The 23,849-nt window shown below is 36.8% G+C and overlaps 1 protein-coding gene across 7 annotated transcripts in view; it reads right to left on the reverse strand.

The window, feature by feature from the left end:
* TBL1X (transducin beta like 1 X-linked) overlaps nt 1–23,849 on the reverse strand; it is a 204,543-nt gene that overhangs the window by 92,339 nt on the left and 88,355 nt on the right. For all 7 annotated transcript variants that reach the window (XM_062601262.1, XM_062601296.1, XM_062601277.1 and 4 more), the window contains one exon: nt 3,074–3,181. In XM_062601262.1, the coding sequence (XP_062457246.1) occupies nt 3,074–3,181 (108 nt within the window). The remainder of the gene's footprint in view (nt 1–3,073; nt 3,182–23,849) is intronic.

Genomic DNA, 23,849 nt, shown 5'->3' on the forward strand with positions numbered 1-23,849 from the left:
GATGAAAAAGTGCTAAAGCACATATCACCAATTCAAGTTAATAATCGCCAGCTAGTAAAAACACAGTTGCACATTTCAGGAAGAAGAATGTGAAAGATATCTCAGGTCAGCCTGATCTTACAAGCGACACAAAATAATAATAATAATAAAGACTGATGGTCAATTATTGGCTATGTATTTGATGAAAAGTTGTTAAGTTCTGGGTTTTGGAACAGCAATTCACATCCACGGAGAGAAGCAACAAAATTCATAAAAAAAGCTTCACCTCACTGACACATGGTTACTCTGCATAAGGTCTATCTACAGCAGTCAAAAATGCTCTAAAGTCAACTGGAAAGTGTTGAAACAGATGTAATACAAATTCAATCTTATATATGGCAACAAATGTGGAGAGAACTAGAGGCCTGGGAAACAAGCAAGAGAGACTATAAAGGCCATAGAAGTAGGTATTTTATGTAGTTGCTATTGCTTAAAACTGTTGGGGCAAACTCCGTGATTAAAACATTATAATCAGTGTTTGTAACTTCTCAGGAATTACTGTTGTTACATACAGTAAGGTAAAAAGAAACAGACAATGATACTCTCCATTAAATACACCATTACCTCTCAGAATTATTGATAAGCTGGGGCATAAGATCTTGAACACAGATAAATAATATGCTATCTAGCAAATTCCAGGAGAATATACTGTTGCTAATGTGAAATATAGCAAACCACCAAACCATATCAGAGAATTAGGTGAGCTATTCCTTTTGCTACCTATCTGTAAAACATGAAAAGAATTATGAAGTACTTCCATATGAGAGATGTAAGCTAGAAATATCATGCAGGCTGTAGTAAAACATCAGCTGCTTCTAAATTTTATTCACAGAATAATTTTTCAAATTCAAAGGATAACTGCATTCTGGACCTGCATATTCAATATGCAAAGATTAGTTAATCACTAGCATGGTAGTTGGTTGTCCAAGGGAAACACAGGAAAATGCACGCATTTGGGATAAAGGACATAGACGAAACTGTGAAAGGACCCTCCCTTATCCCACTACCATCAGGGTTGAAAACTCACTATAAAATAGTCCAAAAAGTCAAAACCTGTGGCTAAAAGCACACACTACATCTGTGTTGAAGGAAGCAATTAGATAAAATTATGCATTATATGTTTAAAAATAATAATAAAAAGAATACTTAGAAATTAACTTAAATAGGAAATTAGGCACTAAAGAAAACAGAAGAAAAAGCTGAGGGTCCCCAACTTCTGATGTTTTAAAGGTAGAGAAACAAACTATGGTCCAGATCCATCAGCATACGGAGACTATAAAACTGTTAAGAACTGTGCAAAAAATTATGACTTAGAATATTCTCTTTCAGTAGAAAAAAGAATTTATACAGATGAGACCATTAATCAAAATGAATTTTAAAAGACAACTTCAAGTCAGCACACCCAGATAATTTGTGCCATAGCATCCTGAAAGGATTTGAGAGAGCATCATTTCAATGATGTTAATTTTCAATACATTTTGGAACACCAGAGAAATTTAGTAAGACTATTAACATTTTCTGCCAATATTTGAAGATGGTAAGCAGCGTGATCTGAATTATAGAGCTCTAAGCCAACTATTAATCTCAGGCAAAATAATGACCAAAGTGATAAAGGATAAATAATACGAATAAAACTGGTGCCAGTCAACAGTATTTTATGGAGACTAGGTCAGTAAAACACACAGGTTTGATTTAATCATCTGATAAAGTTACACATTTTGGTCAAGAGAAGTTACTCCAGAGATGAAACACCCTGACTTTTGAAAGGCATTTAGCTTAGAGCAACACTGCACAGATTAAGAAATTTTCTCTATATATTATCAGTATCATCAAATGTAAGTTAAATGAATTAAGATAGAGATAACTGATAAATACAAAAATGTAGCTGTCAACAGGAAATAATAATTGAAGAAGCGTGCTCTGTGTTACCCCAATAAAATCTGTCAGTACCAGCTCGATATTATGTAAAGTATCATCATTGATACAAAAGGAAATATAAATCATTGGTGAGAGCAGTTGTTTATGACATAAAATCAGCAGCTTGGTTAATAAAGGTGGCAGGGTGTTATTCAGAGCAATATGGATTGCTTTGTAAGACAGGCACATTTTATTACAGCCAAATGGACTTATGTACGAAGAAAGAATGAATATAGGTCATAACCACAGAACGGTACGTGGAAACCAGGGATTTTGGGGGAAAGAACGATGGCACAAGAACAACTCAACACAAATGCCAGTGAAAGCTTAGGGCAAAAAGGGGTTAATACAACCCCTAGAAGTATAAACGTATAGGAACAGAGATACAGTCTCCATTCACAGCACTAGTGATACTGGAATAGAGAATATAGCTGTATAGTCCCCTGCATTTTCCAAGACAGGAAAGGTCTTGATTTACTGTTTTCTCCACAATTCACCGAAATAGGGGAAGGATTCTGTGTTTCCTTAAGACGTTAACCAGAATATCCCATGCATTGTAATTAGCATAGCAAGGGATTTAGAAGGCATTTGTGTGAAAAGAGCACATCAAAATTTGAAAAGTCAGCAGAGTATCTATGAATGTTACATAAACATAGAAACAGTCTCTAAAAATGATTGCAAGACGGTAAGAGAGCCTAAACCTAAGGTTAATGAAAGGACAATACTGACAGAAATGTAGTGATAGTGTAACAGAGATCTTACCACTGAGAGATCTATTTGGGGGTTAATTCCTACCACAGCAATTTCCTAAATTTCACCACTTAAAAGAATTGTAAAGTTCTTCTCTGCTTTGTTACATTGCAACTTTTGAATCTGTAGCATTAAAAAAAACACCCTTCAATGAATTTAAGCATTTCCTCAAATGTCTCTATTCGGGCGAGTTGGACTATTGTTGTCTTGAATGATAGCACTAGTAGGCATTTTATTAGCAAGTTTAAGAATTAATTTCTTAAGTTCAAGCTAGACACGAGGCTTCACCAGGAGAAAATCTGGAAGGCAGGTGGATAGGAAACCATGTCCCCAAGGTAAGGTCATGTTTGGAGATTCTTTGGCTTACCTGGTCGCGAGACCCTCGAGCTGCTGAATGCTGCTCCTCGCAGGCGGCTGTCCAGAGTCTGGGGGTTTGAGTTACCATGGAGCTCACCACATCCGCCAGCTGCGAGGGCTGCAATGAGAGACACAGCGACTCAGTCAACACCTGAGCGTTTGACTCCTCTTTTTTCTAATTTTTGGGGCATTCTCCAGTGTATTGAGAGTTTTCTTACTGCCTCCTGAGTTCAGAAATTTGGCAGTACCATAAGGAAAAAGACTAGTGCACACACGCACGCACGCACACACACACATACATGCACAAAATCTACCACAGAAAGAATTAGAGAGGAAAGAGCAAGCCTCAGCGACTCAGAGCATGCAAGCACTTTGCAAAGCGGTGTACTTCAACAACAACCTATAAGAATCCTAATATACCCTGACCTTGGCTCAACATTTTTCAGCACCTCTGGTCAAGTGTAACATCAGCAAAAACTCTGTCTAGATCACAGGCTAGGGAACTGCAGCTGAGTCCCGTACGGACAGGCCTGTTTGCTGCCTGACAATGGCGGGGTACACAGAAGAGTTTCCTGAGAAAATTTCTAAGCAGCTGAAATAGATTTAGCATCACTTCTGTGCAAAAAAGAAATAAGTAGGCCAAAGAATTTACCTTCCTGAAGTTTTGAGGGGAAGGTCAGGAAGAAAATCTTTATGAAAACTGCACATGAAAGATAGACTGGAATTCTTCTGCAATAATAAATCTATTTGCAGACTTTCGCATGCCTGCCACTGAATATGATCAGTAAATCCTTGTTTCATATTTCCTCTGAATATTTCAACCTATATCTGACCAGCTTTCTAGTCCTGCATTTCAAGCCTTAAGTCTTATGCTCAATATTTGTCTACATAATAGAATAATTAAATGTTGTAAAGTGGAATGAGATAGTCATTGGAGACTTTTTAAATTAATTATATCCTTCCACACAAATGTCTAACAGCTTTTAAAACTATATATCAGGGATCATTTTATAATATAATCAATTTAATAAATAACATATTTAAAAACATCATCAGTAGATAGCTTTCATAAACCAAATCCTAATTCTCAGTCCGCAATATTACATGCTCTCATTTACATCACTTCGAGACAAATTTAGCATCCACCAAATATAGCATTAACCCAATACAACTACTCATACAAGACAGTGTTATACCCTTTCTAGTCAGAGGTAAATGACTATACAAGGGACAAGAAATGACTTTTTAAGCATCATATAGTATTCATGATATGTCAGCTAGAAGTCAGTACTCTGTCTACTGAGGTTTTTTTATTGAATGTATGAACCTCCATATATCTAGGAGCTACATACTTTACCTATGTAATTCTCAGATGACATTCTGAGATGACTGTTGCCATCACTCTATCTTATTTTGGAATTGTTTTCCTTGCCATTTTCCTGTGGTACATGAATGTTTATGCAGAATATAACATATCAGGAAACAAAACCCTATACAAATAATCTGAAAATCCAGATTCTCAGATATCTGAGAATTAGAGTACTTTTGCTGTTGCAACTTCTCCAAATCTTATAGAAAATGTATAAGAAAATGATTGTATTAAAATTAGCTCTATTCAACACTCTGACTCTTGGGATGCAACACGAGCTAAAACATTCTGGGGATTCTCTAGAGAGAAATATCAGGAAAAAAACTGGCTGATCTGCACTGACGGCCTCTGTAGGATTCACTGAGTTTAACATACACTGTAGAAAATCAGGAAAGAAAAACATTGTAGCACTGTAAACTAAAATATTGGGTTGGCTACATATTTAGTTCTTTCTACCCTAATTATATTTATAAATGAGTTGGGCTACATTTTCATTTGTTTTGTTTACAAATCTGATATACCAGATCATTGGTATGGAATCGCTAGAGGCCACTCGTCTTCCAGCGCCGCTACAGAGCGGACCAGGAGGCATCAGTATGGGCAGCACGGACAACAGAGGCTGGAAGGGTTACAAATCGTAAGGTTAAGACTGGATTTGGTTACCTTGCTGGACAACTTTTCAGTAAAAATTTTATACTGGTCTCCTACTCAAAAAACTGCTGGTGTGTGTATATGCGTAAGTACGCACATGTGTGTGAATATCTGAGTCAAGAATAAAGCAAGGGATAAGAGATAAATTAGAGATTAAAAGACATTATTATTTATTTTAAGTTCTATTACCTGTGAGTGTCAGTCATATTTAAAAGTAAAATAGATTTTCCTTGCAATTGGGCAAAAGCATACACTTGGATGGCTGTAAGAACTTTTTATGCAAACATAGCTTGATCACATGGCCTCACCCATAAGGCTTTACTCAAAGAAAAGTTAATTTCTTAAAATCCAATTTCATACAGCAATAAGTGGCAATATAAGGTTTGAAACAGAAAGCAGTAAACAAAAGGAAAGCAATATTTTCTGAACTTACATTTTTTGACTTTCATTGGCAATACTGATATTATACACTATCTGCAGTAGGATTAAAATCTCCACAATTTAGAAAAATTGAGAAAAACCCCAGATATCACAGAAAACAGCTGCAAAAGTGATCAGCGGGCTGAAGAAAATACTTTAATAGGAAACATTTGGAGAGTTCAACTCGTATAGCTTATCAAAAAAAAAGACAGATGACTTGATTACAGCATATAAGAATTTTCAGGGAAAGGAAATACCAAGTACCAACTGGCTCATTAATCTAGCAAAGAACGGTATATATAACACAAACCAATGTCTGGAAACTGATGCCAAATTCAAATGAGAAATTAAGCATATATTTTTCATCATCTATGATTAACCATTAGAGCAATTAACAAAAGGAGATTGTACAGGTTCTTCATTTCTTGTTATCAAGGTTTGGTGACACTTTCCTAGAAAATGAATTTTTGTGAAAACAGAAGTTACCTCTTAGTCAAATACAAGTTATTAGATTTCACAGAAAGACAGCTGGGCAAAGAGTCTGTAATACAAAGAAGGGGAGATTAGATGATCTAATCATCCCTTTCTGGTCATAAATTAAGTATCTTAGGATCTGAAACTACTGTCTAGCTTTGCAATTAAAGCACTGGATGGTGATAAGCAATGTGCCTGCTATGCTGCTGGTTCTAGCAATACTTTGTGATGCATACGCGCATACATATACAAATACACACACACGTGTATACATATATGTGCATATATATGCACACAAATGCATGCATACATATAGTGAGAAAGTACTCATGCATTCAGGCTGCATGTTGAGTTAGAATTGCAAAGATCCTTCCAGAGACAGGTGGACTAAATTCTCCTGTGAATAATATGCTGCCTTCTAACACAGGCAGGCAGTTGCTTCCCTCCGCCGACGGAGCGAAGCGAGGGAGGTAGCGGGTGATCTCCCCAGTCTGCCGTCAGCAGGAAGGCTCAAGCGAGGCCGTACAAACGCTGCTCTCTAAATCTGTGCTCAGCTCCGTAAGCGTAGAGCAATGAGTAATAGCTCTTCATTTTATTAACCACTTGCCGGCCTTATCTCCATAGGCAGTAAGCTTTCTGGGTCCAAAAAAAAAAGCTTTTTTCTTATGTATTTGGGTGCTTAAAGCAATGCAGCTCTCTACCTTAGCTGAAATCTGCTGCTGCTGGAATATGGACAGTAGTAACACCCGACTGCTGCCCTCCCTGCCTGCGCACCAGCTGTCTCGCCTACAACTACATCTTACTCCTGGCACAAAAATAACACGGGCACCTAAGAGAAGGGGGAAGGGGAGAAGAAAAGGAAATAAGGAAAAGAAATGGCTGAAACGTTCCACTGAACTGCACTCTGAAAACACCATAGCTGGCAAGTTTAAAAGACTTAAAGACAGGTAGTGGAAGTGTCAGTTCAACTATCTTTAGTGCAGTTGCTATGCCTTGGGCTGCTAAACTGCCAGAGAAATTAGCCATGTTCAAGTATCAACCAAAAATACTTACAATTTTTCATATGTTTTCACTAACTGCAGATCTGGTACCTGCAGTTTGACTTTGGATGTAGCACTGCTTTTGAAAATACAGAAACCATCCAAAGAGCGCAAATATGTCCATCGATCACCTTCTCTCTCAGATACACCACAGGACACAACTCCATGAAGGTAATCTATGGAAAACGCTAACCTCAACACAACGCAGAGCCTGTACAAAAACCCCTGCCGATGCCAGAAGTGTGAATCAAGACCTCCACCTTCACCGCCCTGGGCCCGGCAGAACGCAAGCTCAGTATCGGCCAAAAGGCACAGCGGCTTTTAGACCCACAAGCCAATAAAGTGACACTCACTTTGAGGAGACGAGAATTTGGCGCTACCTTTAGTAAGCCATAGATGAAATATTGTATTTATCTACTGCATCTTTGCCTTATACGTAGATTTGCTTTTGGAGGGACCTGCACCAGTTTAGGAAACTGAAACTGAGGGCCAGATTTATAGGAGGCACTTAAAATTATCAGCTGTGCCTAGAGGGATTTACAAAAGCACCTAAACAGTTTAGTAGCTTTACTCTTGGATATAAACTCTGAGCAACTAGACACATAATTTAAGAAGATGTTTTTGTAAATCTTACTAAATTCCTTAGATTAAGATTCTTAAATATTTTTCAAAACTGATTTATGTTTAAATTCTCTTTTTGCATAATTTCACCTATACCTTTTTTTTTTAAATGAAAAAAACATAGGTGAAAAGAAACTCAAACAGTGACATTAGTATTGTCTTTCAGGACAATTCTCCAACATTTTTTCATAATCAAAAACATTAACTGGGTGACTAATTTATTATCCCCCTTCCTTTCTGGATTTTGAAGTCACATGAGGACTTAAATGAAAAATAGGCCATTTTCAATAGATACAAAACTACAGAAGCATTTTTGAGAGATTTCACTATCAATCTCTAGGAAAGAAGTGCAGGATATGGAGTGCACAAGATGAATATGTTGCTCTCTTTCAATTCGATAAAAAGCTTTAGTATTTTCAAACAATCCCTGGGGGATTATACTCGCAGGAAAACAGGAATATATGGCACATTCCAGTAGGCCATCAATAATTATGCCACCCTTCTGCAAAATATAAACCAAGTATCTTTTCTAAAGCTGCTTAAAATATACACAAGGCAATTGTGTACTTAAGCAAAAGTGTACCAACCAGTGAAGGAAACATTCCAATATTTGAAAAACTTCTACTGATGAGCTGGGCTTTTTGTTTCTTTTATACATTAATATTATACATAAATATTATCACACTGGTATAATATAAATGTGGCTACCTCTGGGACAAGACCAGCAATTAGTCTGTACAAGGATTATGGATAACACTGCAGGCAAGTGGAACTGAAAGCAGGACCACCACTTTCAACACCAAGTGCAAGGTTGCTCTAGCACATTTTAACAGAATAGGTATGCATTGAGATTTTAATCTCTGTTCAAAACACCCACACAAAGCCTGCATATTAATCCACTTGCCCTAAAGTATTAAAGGGTAAATAAATACTTTTTAATGGCTTGCTATGATAAAGGTTTTCCGCTCTAGGTACTTATCAATCTATTCCTTCACAGCATACTTTTAAAGGAATCTAGAAATGCTTTCTGTTTTAAATCTAGCACCCAAGAATGCTCATCTTCAATAAAGGAGGCAAAGCAAAATAGTCATGAGTCAGCCAGAAATCACAGAGTCAAATTTGAAGTACATATTCATTATAGTACTAGTGCAGAAAGGTTTCCCATGATGAAATCAGAGACAAAGAAACACCACCACCTCACAAATAACCACTGTCTTCCAAGAAAATCTTAAAATATGTATTTTCGACTTGAAAGACTCTCCTCAGAATACTTCACTCTTTCAGGTAAACCTCACGGAGTTAGGTTTTAATTTCAACAAAGCAACTTGGATCTCTCAGCACCCTGTTCTTTGCTTGCAAAATGTTTAAGACTTGAGATGACATTTTGAAGGATATGTCTCTAGCGAATACAAAACTTACACTTGCAACCTACATTATAAGCAAAAATTATTTTCATGTTTCATCTTCTCTCTCTCAAAGTTACTAGACATCATGAAATTAAGAATTTAAAAACCACGATAATTTGGAACAAAAGAAAGCTATTCTGACACTCCTTTTATACCAGGCTCTCAAACAGCTAAATGACTATTAACATCCAAACTAATGAGTTACTCCAAAGCAGTAACTCAGTACAATCAATCTTAAAGCCAGACTCGGAGCCAATAAGTTACACAGTCAGTGCTCCAAATTACTTACTACAGTCAACACTTTGCCTGCACAGATGCTTGAACAGCTTTAGTTGTCTTCTCCTTCAGCTGTGTAGCTCAATGAAGTAGTTGTTCTATCCATCACAAATAACACTTTCAGAGACTGGAAATACATGAGTTATCTACCATTATCTGAAAGGCCAGTACTTTCAGCAATAATAATTAATTTGTGGTAAGCCAGTTGTCTGACAGTAACCAAAGTAGGTAATAAAACTGAAAATGCTTGGTATAGTAAGAACATTTTTCACATAACATGGATTCATGTGTGTTGTGGCTTAAAACAGCATTCCATAATTTTCCAGGTTTTTTTATAATTTTTTTGGGGGGGTCAGAGAGATATACACTACCAAATCAGCACAAAATTTATTTTACTAACCTGCAGGCATATCAAATGGTATTTTTCTAATTAACAAATTCAGATAAAAAAAAAAAGTCTCTTGATAGCAATGCATGAGATTTCTGCTTAACTTTATGAAATACAAGAGAAAAAGCACAAACATGTCTAGGATTGTTATGATGGGGGGAACAAAAGAAGAGCATCTAATCATGAAATCTGTGATATTTCAGGTAAGTGAAAAAGAATTATCCCTTTCAGAAGCATTGAACTGTAATCCCTCTATTTTGTCTATTTAGTCCTACCCTCAGGCAAAAGTATAGAAGGAACAGAAGGGAAGAAGAAATGTAGTTCCCTCTATATTGTCCTAACAATCACCATTAACTGATTTAAAAGTACAGATGTTTTTTAAAAAATAGTTTAATTCAGGTAACTTTTGCCCTGAGTAGTGCCACTCCAACCTAAGGAACGAGCTTTGAGTCTTTGGCCTCCAGCTGCACAAATACCGCATTACTTTTAGCATGCGCACCTTAGATGCACACGACTGAAGAGCAGTACGTGAAGGGGGCTGCTGTTTCCCACATATGCACAATACAGCATGCAGTTTCGTAGAGCTGCAACAGGAGTGTGAACTGCAGCTGACAACAAAGATGGAGTTTGTACAGTTTATTCTTAAACAGGGTTTAATGTGTGTTGCCAGTATCATCAGCTTCATTTTTGACTAGCTGTAGTTTCCAAAAAATTTAGAAGGTGGGACACGATGGACATTGCAGTAATATAATCTTATGTTGTAGACGCATAAATAGGTATTGCAAGGCCAGGCTTTGAGAGAAATGACTGCAATCAATTCAAATTCATCAAAAACAGGTAAGGGAGGCGCACCTTGGACGCTCCCACCAAGTGGATACCTGGGAACGGCTCGTCCCCAAAAGGCCTTTATAACTTTGGTCTGGTACCGCTGCAACCAGATGTGCATGTATGAGTATACATATACACACATATACACATATATCATATGTATATATGATCATTAGCACCTACAAGTTGCATTTTCCCCTTATATTACAGCAATTGTACTCAACATTATAGGCTGGAAGCTGCTGAATCAGGAAATGGATCAGAAGCTAACTAAAATGTCTTATGTATTGATTCCTGCTCTCTGTTTCATGTCAGCTTCCTAGGATCCATCCAACACAAGCCCAAAAGGGTAATGAGTTTCTGAACACATACTCTAATGGTGCACACTGCATCAAAGCTTTCGGTAATTGCCTGGATGCTGCTTCCCAGCAGTACTAAACAACTTAAATATAATTAGCTGGAAGCCCTATGGGCTGCATTTCCCCATTGGAACACCTCTTACACTAATCCATTTATCAGGCTGACAGATGACTGAATCACTGGTACTACGGACCCATTCTACTAATATTTCACAAGACAAAATTTGGGCTCATTACTCATCCAGTGTATTTTTGCAAAAGAAAATCTACATTTAGAGTGGGGAGAAGAACAAACAAAAAACACGCTCATCTCTTCACAGTATTGAACAATGTTATTTGTTTGATTAGCACACTAAGTGTAATGCTGGAGCTATCAGGCAGAAAATGCATATGAGATGTACATACTAAGGAACTGTATGATGCCAAAAATAGCAAGGAAACGTGCAAACACCGGAAGAACTATTGGAAGTTTTCCAGGTAATCAAACATTTTGGAAAGTTTGGACCAATGGACAGTTTTAGGGATATCCCTCCTGCAGACGGTCTGACTTAGCTCTTAAGCAGAAATTTCTGCATAGTATCCATTTCCTGTATATCCTTATGAATAATAGGTGACAAAAGAAATTTAAAAAAAATCAAAAAGCTTGGGCTATGCGTGTATGTAAACGCATATGAATTGAACAGCAAACTGCCACAGTACTACGCATTTTGCAAGCTGCTAAAGAATTCTCATGAAGGTACAAATAAATGTTCACAATTTTATTTCTTGGGCAAAGTTTTCCCATAATGTAATGTAAGCTATTCTTTCATTTTCTCCCTGTGGCTTTTGTTTCCGGACAGATTCCAACAAGTAGACCTCTGCAGGGGCTGAAGTCACTGCAACTGCAGGTGTCTTCCCAAATGTGTCCCACTATTGAAAAGAAGACACTGTAAAAATGCCAAATTTGCATAAAATGTTATTATTCCTTTAAATAACAGAAGAAAAGTTCTCTATAATGTTGTATGCTTAAGCCTCTTTGATATCAAAGTGCGGGACAGGAAATAATATGGGATAAAAATGGTAATGGCTAGTAAGAAGATACAGAAAAGTGGGGTTGAAAAGGTTCCCTCCTCTTAGGCCTATTGCACTGCAGTCAGTAATCCATATTCTGGCTTGGAATGATCAGGAATCAGCTAAAGTGTGAACACTGTTTTATTTGGTTACTCCCCCTGGATGTTCTCACCAGGGACATAGAAAATGTTGATCTTTAATAAGAAATAACTTATTTTACCATTTCCATAGGAGCCTGAGCAAACTGCTTGTGAGCCGATGGTTACCACTTACGAATTCTCTTAAAAGTAACACAAGTTAAAGTTAACCCACACTCTATTTTTGCTTTTATTTGCACAAGGAAAAGCTTTTTAAAAGAAAAAGTTTATAGAAGAAAATTTCCATCCAGCACAATAGGGGGAGAGAGAAAAAAGCCTGTCTATGTTTTAGATTTTGTTCCATTTACCAAGGGATAACATGGATTCTAAACTCAGAGCTAAGCATTAGGATAAGTGCACAGAAGTCTATAAAAAGTGCACAAAAACTAGAAAGAAATTTTACATAATCCAGGTCACTTGTCATCTGAATTCCTCAGGAAATGTTAACTTGCTAAGAACATGCAAAAAACCACCACTTCACTCTGAAACAACACACTGAAACATGGTAAAAAGTCCAGGTTTATGCATCTTCCCAGTCTGTCTTGTTCTATCTATCTACACACCATCTCATCTCCTTACCTAGAAAGATGGACATCGGTATGAATTGATTTCCAAAGAACGACTACTTAAATATTTAACAGTGGAACTCATGATTGAAATACAGTTATTCAGGAATCAAAACCAAACTGATTTAGCTGTAAAGCAAGAATCAGAAAGATGAGAGACAGCCAGCATTTCCCAGAATCACAGACCAACCAGCAATCTGAGAAGGTGGCTAATGAATAGCAGCTATTGGGACATTACCAGACTTCATTTTTGAAAATACAATCACAGGTGTTTACACTGTCTGGTAAAATACCTAGCAGGTTATTAAATACTAAGCTGCTGGAGAGTCGGAGATTTCTTTGTGTGAACCTAGCAGCAGAAATCTCAATTTCACGTGCGCTTTCCTCCCACTCCTTCCTTCCGGCTTGAAACTGGAAAACTAATTCCAGAGATAGTGACTTTTGCATTAGCCAGCCAACTTCCCTATCATTCGAAGCCAACCCCTTTCTTCTGAGCTTCATTTCCTCTTGTTAGTATATTTTGTACCTCTACAAAGAGCAGACCTGAGCAAAGTCTGCCCCAAGCCATACAACCCCAGTACTTGTCAGCCATACGCTCACATGAAATACATTATTTTACACATGCATTTTCAAACACTCCTTAAAAAGTCAGTGGCATTAAACAGAATAAACAACAGATGTAATCTTAAAACCATTTTGACATATAAAATGTTGAGAACTTTTCTTTCAGTCATTTTTAATAAAACAGATCCTGGTCATCAACTTAGGTAAGGGAAGACACTGTTTGCCACGCGGGGAATGGGACGCTACCTGCATGTAGATGCTTTAAGAGGCTTGCTTTATTATCAGTGAAGTTGAATTTCCTTGGTGCTACTTCTGATTTGAAATGAATCTTTATTTTTTGAAGTAGATACAATCTCTTTAAAGTATTTCCAAAATTACTACATAAACAGGCTCTTCCTTTTATTTTAAGCCAGGGGCAAATACATAGCTGCTTTATATAAAAAGACTTGCACTAAATTCCCCTTTTTTTTTTTTTTTTTTAATAGAAGAAGAAAATAAAAGTTTGAGGAGACAAAAGGAATCATTTAACAATAAAACTTACAGCTGGAGTCATACTTCAAATACACAGTAGTTAGTGTATGCTTGGAGGGCCATGGTAAGAAGTTACAGACTACAAAAATGTAAACACTATTTGTAAGTGCCAATAAAAGCTGCTCTAGAAAGCACGTCAGAAATAGCCTAATACACCAATCTACAAACAGAGGCCTTCTTTGTTTGAAAACTTAACTTCTATTTTCAGTAACTATCTTGAGCATTAGAATTTTTGTGCCATCTCCGTTGCTGGAGGTTTACAAGAGCTGACTGGACGCAGCCCTGAGCAGCCAGGCCAGACCCAGAGCTGGCCCCACTTTGGGCAGCAGGATGGGTTAGGGGCCTCCTGAGGTCCCCTCCTGCCTAAACTACCCTACAATCTTACAGTTGTGTCTTAAAATCATATATGCCTGTTGTACTGCTTCCATAAAAAAAAAAGAGCTTAATAAGAAAAGTAATAGCACAGACTTGCATATTGAATTCAGACAGATCTTAAAAGTATCAAACAGGAGATACTCTTTCTGATCATACTGACTTTATGCTGGTTAAACTATAACAAAGCTGAAGAACTGAGTCTAAAGACACAGGAACTTTTTGTCATACTACAAATTGCTCTCAATTTTATCTTCTCACTTTACTTAAATTATTTCCAGAGCTATAGTAGTAAGAATTATTTATATTAACTTAGATGACGCTCACAAACTCGCAAACTATGCGATTTATAACCCTTCCTTCAATTAAAATGCATGGTGTAATCTAACAGGTTATATTGCATAGATATCAAAAAATTCACCTGAGAATACTGGCAAGAGAAGTACACTACATTAAGTAAAGAGCAGGAACATGAGTTTATCTGCAGTAAATACAGCCATAAAAAAGCTGTGTATTTTGAAATACACAGACAAAAGAAACCCCACATATCACACAGACTTTGTGGTAAAGAGAACTGGTCTGGCAGCTTCTTGGTCCAAAAAACTCAGTCCTTTGAGTTGGCTAGTAACCCAAATATTTCCCTGAATTTGAACTTTTGCATAAAAGATTGTAAAAGTCTTTAATACAAGTGAAATTCCTGAAAAAAACAGAATATTTTCAAAATTAGCATCTGCACAGTCCATAGTAACTAACTTCTCTAGGTTTCAGTCCAGTTGATTTGTTAATCTGATTAAACTGGTGCTTGATATTAGCTGTCTCATATCCTGCTACTAGATAGGCCTAACAGGAGTAAATAGGGGTGTATAGCTCTACACTGAAACCAGATTCACCTCTCTTGACTAATATAAATGAGAAAAGTTTATTTGTATAGTGAGATTGAGATAAATCCTTCTAATAAATTTGACCAAAGTATCATCTCTTAATATCTGTGTTGTTCTTTATATTAATGCAATTTGATACCATGAACAGTATGACCCAATCATCTTTGTTTTCTTTTAGTGTTTCCGTGTATTTTCAGAGATGGAAAAAGAGAAAAGAGAGAAAATACGAGATATTTTGGCTAATAAAGCTCATATATTTTTAATGATTCTCCAGTCTGTACTTCAGTGAAAGGGCACACATAAAGACTAGTCGAGATCCTAATATTAGTAACTGGTTATCTAAATAATTTAACCAATACATGTTTTATAATGTCTCATGCTATATTCAGACATAGCTAAATTTGTGAAGTATGTTCTGGAGTCATAATGAAAAATCTTAATGTAAACACTGGAATTTAATTAAAAATACACATACCAAAAGCTTGAAATTTCAATTGATTAAACATGTTGAGGAAGGAGAATGTGGGAAACAACAAAGTTAAATTGTTTTCTTTTTTCCCAAAGCCTTGTTGGCCCTGCTGCTCCAGCAAGAGAGCTCAAGGACCTGATTCTGTTGTTTTCTCTAAAAAGCATTTCTTTAAAAATTGCTAGGACAAAGGAGCTTAAGAATGGAAAGGGTTGTTATCAGTCCCAGCACCTAGAAATGCATTGCAGTATTTAATACTGAATAGAACTAGAAGAATTTATTATATAAATTTGATGTACAATTACATAAGTATTATGTCTGTTTTTCAATTATGAAAGTAAGAAATTGAAGTATGTTTGAAAGCCATATAGATCAGGACAATAATCTGAATTACAATGTGGACTGCTTAAATTCTTACCTACATGTACTGTACTAACACTAACACTGCACCTTCCTGTAAATTTGATAGCAGTATATTTTCAAGGCTAATTTTGTGCAGTCATATTGGATGCTACTTTTAGTTAGCACTAAAATGTTACTTTTTGCAGGGTCTGAGAAGTGTGATTGCTGGTGACTTCAAAACAAAATGGAAGCAACTGCATCAGTCTTTTAATCTTCAGAATTAAAACTCTCTAAAAATTGAGGAAAGTATGAAAAGCAAGAGCAACTATTTACATAGGAACATACCTATTTTTACTGTGCTGTATTAAATTAAACAGAACCTTTCAATTTCATGATGGAACATGTCAGGAATATTCATACCATTTAACTTTGATTCCAATTTAAGTATATGTATACGGATGCTGATGTCTAAAGCTAGGTTGTATGAATTTTCAGTCTTCATTATAAATGAGTAGTTTCTTTGTATTACATTAACAGGAGAAGGACCTGGAGTTGAACATCAGCATCACAGATCACTGGATGTGGATATCAGCAACCAAAAAGGATCATTAAGAGCCTGTTCTTATCTCAGTTTACAGATTTTGTTTTGCTTTGCAATTAAGTGTTTTAGGGACGTACAAGTTGTTACAGTCACTTTTTGCTCTAGCCTTCAAAATTATTTAGGAAAAATCTGCTTTCGTACAGCTTTACTTCTCAACTTGTAAGGCATCAGAGAAGACTAAGTCTCTGACTTCTCCATTCTGCTGAGCTACATGAACAATTCTTAACTGAGTGACATGAAGGCCAAGAGACTCCGCTTAGAAATTTTGGAGGACAGGCATCAAAATTTAATCATCAAGGTAGCAAAAAGCCTAGCAGCCAAAAGCCAAAAAGCCATTTTATCCTCTACAGTTTGTAATTTCAGGCTGCAGCTGTGCTTCTTGTTCTGACTGCAGCCTCACTGCTGTAAACTTACTCTCTTCCTTATCGTAATCGCTCTTCCCTTACATCGCTGCTGAACATCGCTGCCCCTCCATATCTGTGGAATAACTGCTTATGTCAGAACGGTTCTGAACAACAGAGTTTGTTGAGTTGGTGTTAAAAGGGGTTTATACTAACCTAGACTATAGTGAACAAACCAGGTTGGGGAGTGCCTACATGATCGATTAAATCTCAGGGGTGCAGGAAGGAACTGTGGGGGACAGTTCAGCCAATTCAGCTGCAGCCAGACTAGTGGGAGGGAAGCACCGAAAGCTGTCCTTCTGCTTACGTTTCTTGGCTTCCTCCCTCCTCATGCCTGAAAGCCAGCATCCCTGATTCATCCTTCCAAGCTTCTTCAAAACTATTACCTCCCTACCAGTACCACAACTTAAACTTTGATAAAAGTCAAAGCACATCGATATTGTACCTATATTAAAAAAAAACTCACAGTAAACCAGCAATGAGTTTGAAATACAGCCATTTTGGTGTCCTCAGTTCACCTTGTTATTGCACCTCCAGTTATTGCAGCACATGCGGCATGTAACATCTCCCACTGGTTGGAGACTCCCCCTAAAGGTGAGCCATATGTTTTGCAATACCTAGACACAGCAGGATAAGATAAGGAAATCTCTGCAGCCCTAAGGCAGAACTGCTTTGATTTCACTGCTCTGTGTCCTGTCTCTATTTTTTTTAATGAACAATTTAGCCATTTAATTTATTTTGACTAAGTTTACAGAAAAAAAATACAAATACTGATGTGTGTGTGTGTGTGTGTGTGTGTACATACGTGCTCCCATAATACCTAGGAAATCTCTTGTGTTATCTTTCTGTATAACATTACCTTCCACTAGACAAATATATTTTTAAACAGACTGGAATCAAAACAACATTCTCAGCATTCAAGACATTCTGTCATTACTGTCCATTTGTTGCCCTCTAGGTTTCTCTCAGCTGGCAAATTTCCCATTTAAGGAATTATCAAATTCATCGCTTAGACACAGCAGCAAAATAAAATGAAAAGCTGGATTATTCTAGAGAACTCATTTTTCATTCATTGTATAAAAATCAGTGCATGAAAAAAATGAAAATAACAGCAAATGGAAGCAATCTCCCAGAATCCACAGGCCTCCCTTACTATACTCTGCAAATTCTAATTTTGACTAAGATGCCACAATATTTATATTATACACATCCTTTATTTCTTTAAAAATGTTTAATGGCACATATTATGTTAACCTGTTTTGGAGACCTAAACACTATGCTCACAGGCAATATGTCTTTTTCTAATGCAGTTCTTGTAACGCTTCTGTTTCCATATACTGCTGACTCTACTCTAATGTACATAAAGAATTACTAATTCCTATGTTGCCATTTTCCCTACATCATATTTTTTCCACCGAGAACTAGTAAGAAAAAAGAAAGAAAACATTAAAATGATTAAATTATAAGTCTTCCATGCCAAGAAGATTCAGGATTTACCTGGCTAATCAAGTAGCTTGAGTGTCAGAAACTGTGCTCCAAAGCCGTACGTGCCTGGGCCCACCTGGCTGCAGCACCTGGATTTCTGATAAGCACAAACTATGGTTCTTTGCACTGTAATACACAAAATCTCTCCACAGCCCTTTCACATCAAACTGTGGGAAACTACTTTCTCCCTCTGTGTAGGAAGAAAAAACTGTGGGAAGGTCTGGAGAAACATCTCAACATCTTTTCTCCTTACTGTGAAGTTAAAGCAGGTATCATCTTCTTGTCATAGATGAGTGAACTAATAAAAGCTCTTAGCAAATCCAGGTTAGGATTTCATGTGTACGTATGTGTAGAGTGTGGATGTGCATGCACATGAACCAAGTCAGGGACAAGATGAGTATAAGCCTGAGGAATCCTAAAGAGATTAGCATACATCAAACCTGCTACTGAGCCAGAACAGACTTAAGGAGACTACTGCTTTCCAACATTGATACTAATCCACTACCTTCTACTGTGAACAGTATAACACAGCGATTAATCAATTTCTTTTTAGAGCCTCCCTTTAAAGCTTAAAAATTGATGTTTCACTTTATTAATACTCTGTATGGCTTCCCATATTTTTTAAGTGGTATGAATAAATTTATCTGTGGTTGCTAATGGCCACAATATGGGAAAATACTACATATGAAAGCCACTGTTCCACGTGCATAGAATCACTTTCCTTGAAATATACTGCAAAACCCAAGCAAAAATGACTGCAAGTGACCAATTCTTTCCGTTTATTGTTAAACAGGCTAACATGAATATGCTCTCTGTGCAAAAGAAAAGAAGCCTTGTGAACAAATGTTCCAAATGGAGGCAATAAAGTATACTATTATATTTGCCACATTTTAAGACCGGAAATTGTTCCATATACTCTTTTGGGCTCAGGTCCTTCTGATCTACATTTTAGAAGATAAAAACTCATCTAAAATTTCATGCTATGATACAAGGACTACCAAAACGTATACTATGTTCAGAACTGTAAGTAGTGGCATGTTCCATTCCATTACTATATCTAAACAAACTCTCTGTTAGGTCCCAAGGTTCTCAGTGGTGTCTTATTTAATAGTCCATGCTGGGGAACCAAGCACTATGTTTTGCCATTCTGACCATAAAGCATTAATAAATAAAATATATAGGGGAGAAAAAAAAAAAACAACTGCTGCAGTAAGCTTAAATCAATCATCCACAACAATTACCATAGATGCAGACTTACAAATATGTTTCAGTTTTATTGTATGTAGCAAGGTATAATAGCATACTATCTCATGAACGATCTGTGGATACTAAATAATTTTGTGCCATCAGTAATGATAGCTCATTCTACAATCTAGAGTCACATCCCAAAGAACAGTAAGATATATTGCGATGTAATACAAAACAAGAAGAGCAATGTGTGAAGGTATCTACCATAAAGTAATAGTACTATCATTTTTTTTTAACTACATAAGCCATGGTTGATCTCTGAGTGATTTCTATGTTGTGTGCATTGTAATATAAGCTCTGGAAAAACAAAACTTGTTCAGCAAAGGTTAAATGATCTTGTTTCTCCTTTATTTTTCTTGAGATGCTCTGCTACCCAAAATTACAGAACGAAGTGTGTTTTTAGATGGAAAAAATATCTTGGTTCCAAAAGAGGCACTGGTGTGACTTTTCAGAAATAACACGTTAAAAATAAACCATCAAAAAATTTGTATTGTATTGACTCCATGACTCTAAAAATGCACTCTAAACTGTCATTACCGTTAAAGGTGATGAATATACTGTAATTCACTGGTGATTTTTCTGACACAGCCATCTCTCTACCACTGCACTTCACTTCTTCCTTCCCAGGAAAATGGGGACCAAATATTATCATCCGACGACAACAGACACCCGCCACTGGGCTAGCAAAGGGGTAATTCATAAGCAGTCTGCTGCAATATGCAAACATTCTGCAAATTCTTCAAAGCAGAAGCATGCCATTAATTTTGGTATTTATTACTTTCTATGAAAGATAAGTGACTCAACTTTGAGAATGGCTTTACAAGGCTGATATTTTGTCCCTGTTTAATGCTTATTTGCTGCATGATGTGCCTGCCTATTAGGAGACTGTGCTTATTCCAAATAATAAATTAAGCAGTAAGACATGACAAGCAGTGCACTTGTAGGCAATTTACTTACCACCTGAGGCATGCTACGAAGGCTCAAGGCCTAAGGCTGAGTAACTTTAATCATTCAATAAATGCAATAGTAATCAAACTGAAAAGAACAGCTTTGAGAGACTCACTTCTATCACGATATGGAATTCATACGCAGAAGAAAGCAGTTCGGTGCATATCGTGAACATTACTGACATAATAATGACACTGTTGAAAAACTCTTTTAACCATACCTCTGACAGTGGTTTACAATACACATTAAATAGAGAGGTTTATATACACTGCTCTAGGATCAAACATTGCTTGTGAAATGATGTAACTACCCACAGATTGGAGACCCAGTATCAGTTTAAAAAAATGTGTGCATAGATATGGATAAGTATTAATGGATAGGACAGTATATCAGTCATTCCAGAGATTTAGCAACTGACCTGTACTATTAACTGGATCTATCACATTTTTGCAATCCTGATCACGTAACGATTAATTAATACCTACTTGTGGAAGCAGCAAGCAAAGAATTAATTTAAAATGATTTATTTTTTTCTAACAGCAATAACTCATCTAATTCTGAAAAGAATGAGCATAGACAGTGAGCTTTGCTACTGGGACATTTTGTTTCTTTCGATGCTGCAAGTTTAATGAGTAAAACAAGGACATTATTTAGGTTCATGACCTACTCTCCAGTCACAGTAAAGTTCACCTCTTATATAAGCAGTGACAAGCTGGCTTTAATTTGCATTCAGCATACTAACATTCGAAGTTTTCCATAAACTCACTCTCCTGCTATGCTTTCCAACTCTCCTGCCTAATCCGACTGCAGAGTCTCCCGACATAAAGAACGAACCATCGTTTCCTATGTCCACGAGGAACCGTGGGACAGGTAAGGCAAACACAGTTTACAGGAACAGCCACTGCTCCAAGTGATCCAACCTGTGTGAACTTGCACAAAGTAGTGTGTGGCGAGCTTTGCATTTAACTCCATGTGTGTGCATGCGTGTATATGTGTATAAATATGTGTGTATGTGTATATATATATATATATATATATATAAAAAATAATAGATTTAGATTTCTCTGATGTAGAAGATCATACACACAAGACGAAAAAGCATGTATAATACAAGTTCTACATATTTATCTCAGATTTATATGGTCATTAGCTTTCACAGGCAGTACAAAATCTCCAGTGGAGTATTATGACTTGTATAACCCTGGCACAGAAAGCTGCCTTCCATACACATTCCTAAAACCTCAAGCTAAACCCTTAACAGAAAAATTAATCTGATGGAGAATAAAGGATGTAAGGATCTATTCATTAGGTGGAGAGACTAGGCGGTAAACTATTTTATGAGAAAAAGCAGTATCTATTCATTCTATCCTCTTTATTCTGCCGAGTCTTAATCTGTAAAAAGGGATGACTAAAATATATCTCAGCCTCTTACGAGATAATCATTACTTAGAAAGGCTAAAGGGAGCCCACTTGGTTTAATAATTCACAGAACAAACTGCTACGGTCTAGTTTTACTTCAACAAGGTATCACAACGTTTTCAACAGGTTTTCATGGGAAACCCACAAAGTGTCTTTTCTATTTTCTTCCTGAACTCTCCCTCCCAGCCCAAGCATATGTACATTAGGATTTCATAGATACTACAAAGGCTGCATAAAACAGGAAGAGTTGCATATAAAAAAAAAATCTAGCTAAAAAAAGATCAAAAACCAAGAACTAGTTACTGGTTTCTCTTCCTGTTGTTTCTCCAACCATCTCACCCCACCTCAAAACAAGAAAACGAAAAAGACATCCACTGTTCAAGACTGAGTATGAGCATATGTAAACTAAACAAAACAGCCTCCAAACCCTTTAGCTGGATAAACATCAGTGGACTGGTGTTTTCTATCTTCCTTCCGAAATGAATGGCATCACATCCAAGCTCTTCGATGTCGAGGACAGAAATACTACAGCTCTGGAGTGGGCTGCCTCTTCTTCTAATGAGGAACCAAAACATGCTAGCAAAAACATCCTCCAAGTACCAAACACCATTTTTATTCTCTGATTTCACAAAGTGCATTCTAAAAAAGAGGCTTCTTACTGCTTAGTCAAGATAAAATGCAATTTGCAGTCTTGTAAAAAAGTGTACTCATAAAAAGTGTACTCATGCTCTAATATTTATAATAGATATTCTTTTCAAGAATTTTGAATGTTGTAATATAAATATTTTCCATAAAACTCAATTCTGTATAGTAAACTATACTTATTTTAAGTTTAAAATTGAAAGACCATAAAAACAGATTTCTTACATCAAGTCAAACATCCACTTTAGCCAGTATCTCTTCTTTGACCATAACCAAAAGTGGAAATCTAATGAAGAGTGTATGAACAAAACCAGGACACAGCGGTGCTCCCCCAGGTCCCAACGGTCTGCAGCTCCAGGACCTCCTCATGGTGCCAGTATCAAAACACACCAGTATACGTACACACCAGGGTTCCACACCAGCAGAACACAAATGCAAAGTACTTGCAACTTATGACCTTAGTGGTGGGGGGAGGAGGAAATCCATCTTCTGCAGAACTGTAACAGGTATATTGGGAATCTTGTGGGGCAAAATACCTGGCCATGATTTTAGCTATCTAAATGCTATTAGCTGAACATAACCCTGTCCTTCGTGCTTTATTCGATGTTCAAAGTATCAAAGAGATTCTAGCATTCAGCTCCTTCTGAACCTGCAAGTAGGACCCAAATCAAAAACCATGTAAATGTGAATATTTCTACAATAAATCTGCACGTAAAAGTTATGTAAGAGGACTGGAGATTTTCACAAACATTTATTAACCATATGTTCAAATTTTCACGTATGTGGGCAAAAGCATAATCCGTAGAAGCGATGGACCTATCTGAAAATTAACCATAGGAAAGCTTTTGTGCCTTTCTTCCTTTTTGAAAATCTGACTTCAGGCACATTGCATCTCTGCTAAATTGCTCTTCTTTTTTGTGATGGTAATCACTTTGCTTTGTGCCCAAGAACATACCCAAAGTATGCAGTGATCTTGAGGACAAGCCCATTACTCACTCACATTCTCCAAATATTGAGTCCTTAGACTTCCATAAAATTCCTTCACACAAGGGGACAGAATCGCTACATTATTACTGAACAATTCTTGTATTTTGGAGTTAAAATGACTAGATTTCAGTTTCTTATTTTACAGCTGCCGCTACACTGTCTTCTACTTTATTCTAGTTGAATAATTAAATACCTTTTAGTCCTTCTGACAGTCCTAGACTCAGCATGGATGTTAATCAATATCACATAAAAGGGAATTAGTCTTAGGCAACTGTTGCACAAGGCAGAATGGATAAGGTAAGAGGGAAAAAGCT

Source organism: Rhea pennata, chromosome 1 (genome assembly GCF_028389875.1).
Source record: "Rhea pennata isolate bPtePen1 chromosome 1, bPtePen1.pri, whole genome shotgun sequence".
NCBI lineage: Eukaryota > Metazoa > Chordata > Aves > Rheiformes > Rheidae > Rhea > Rhea pennata.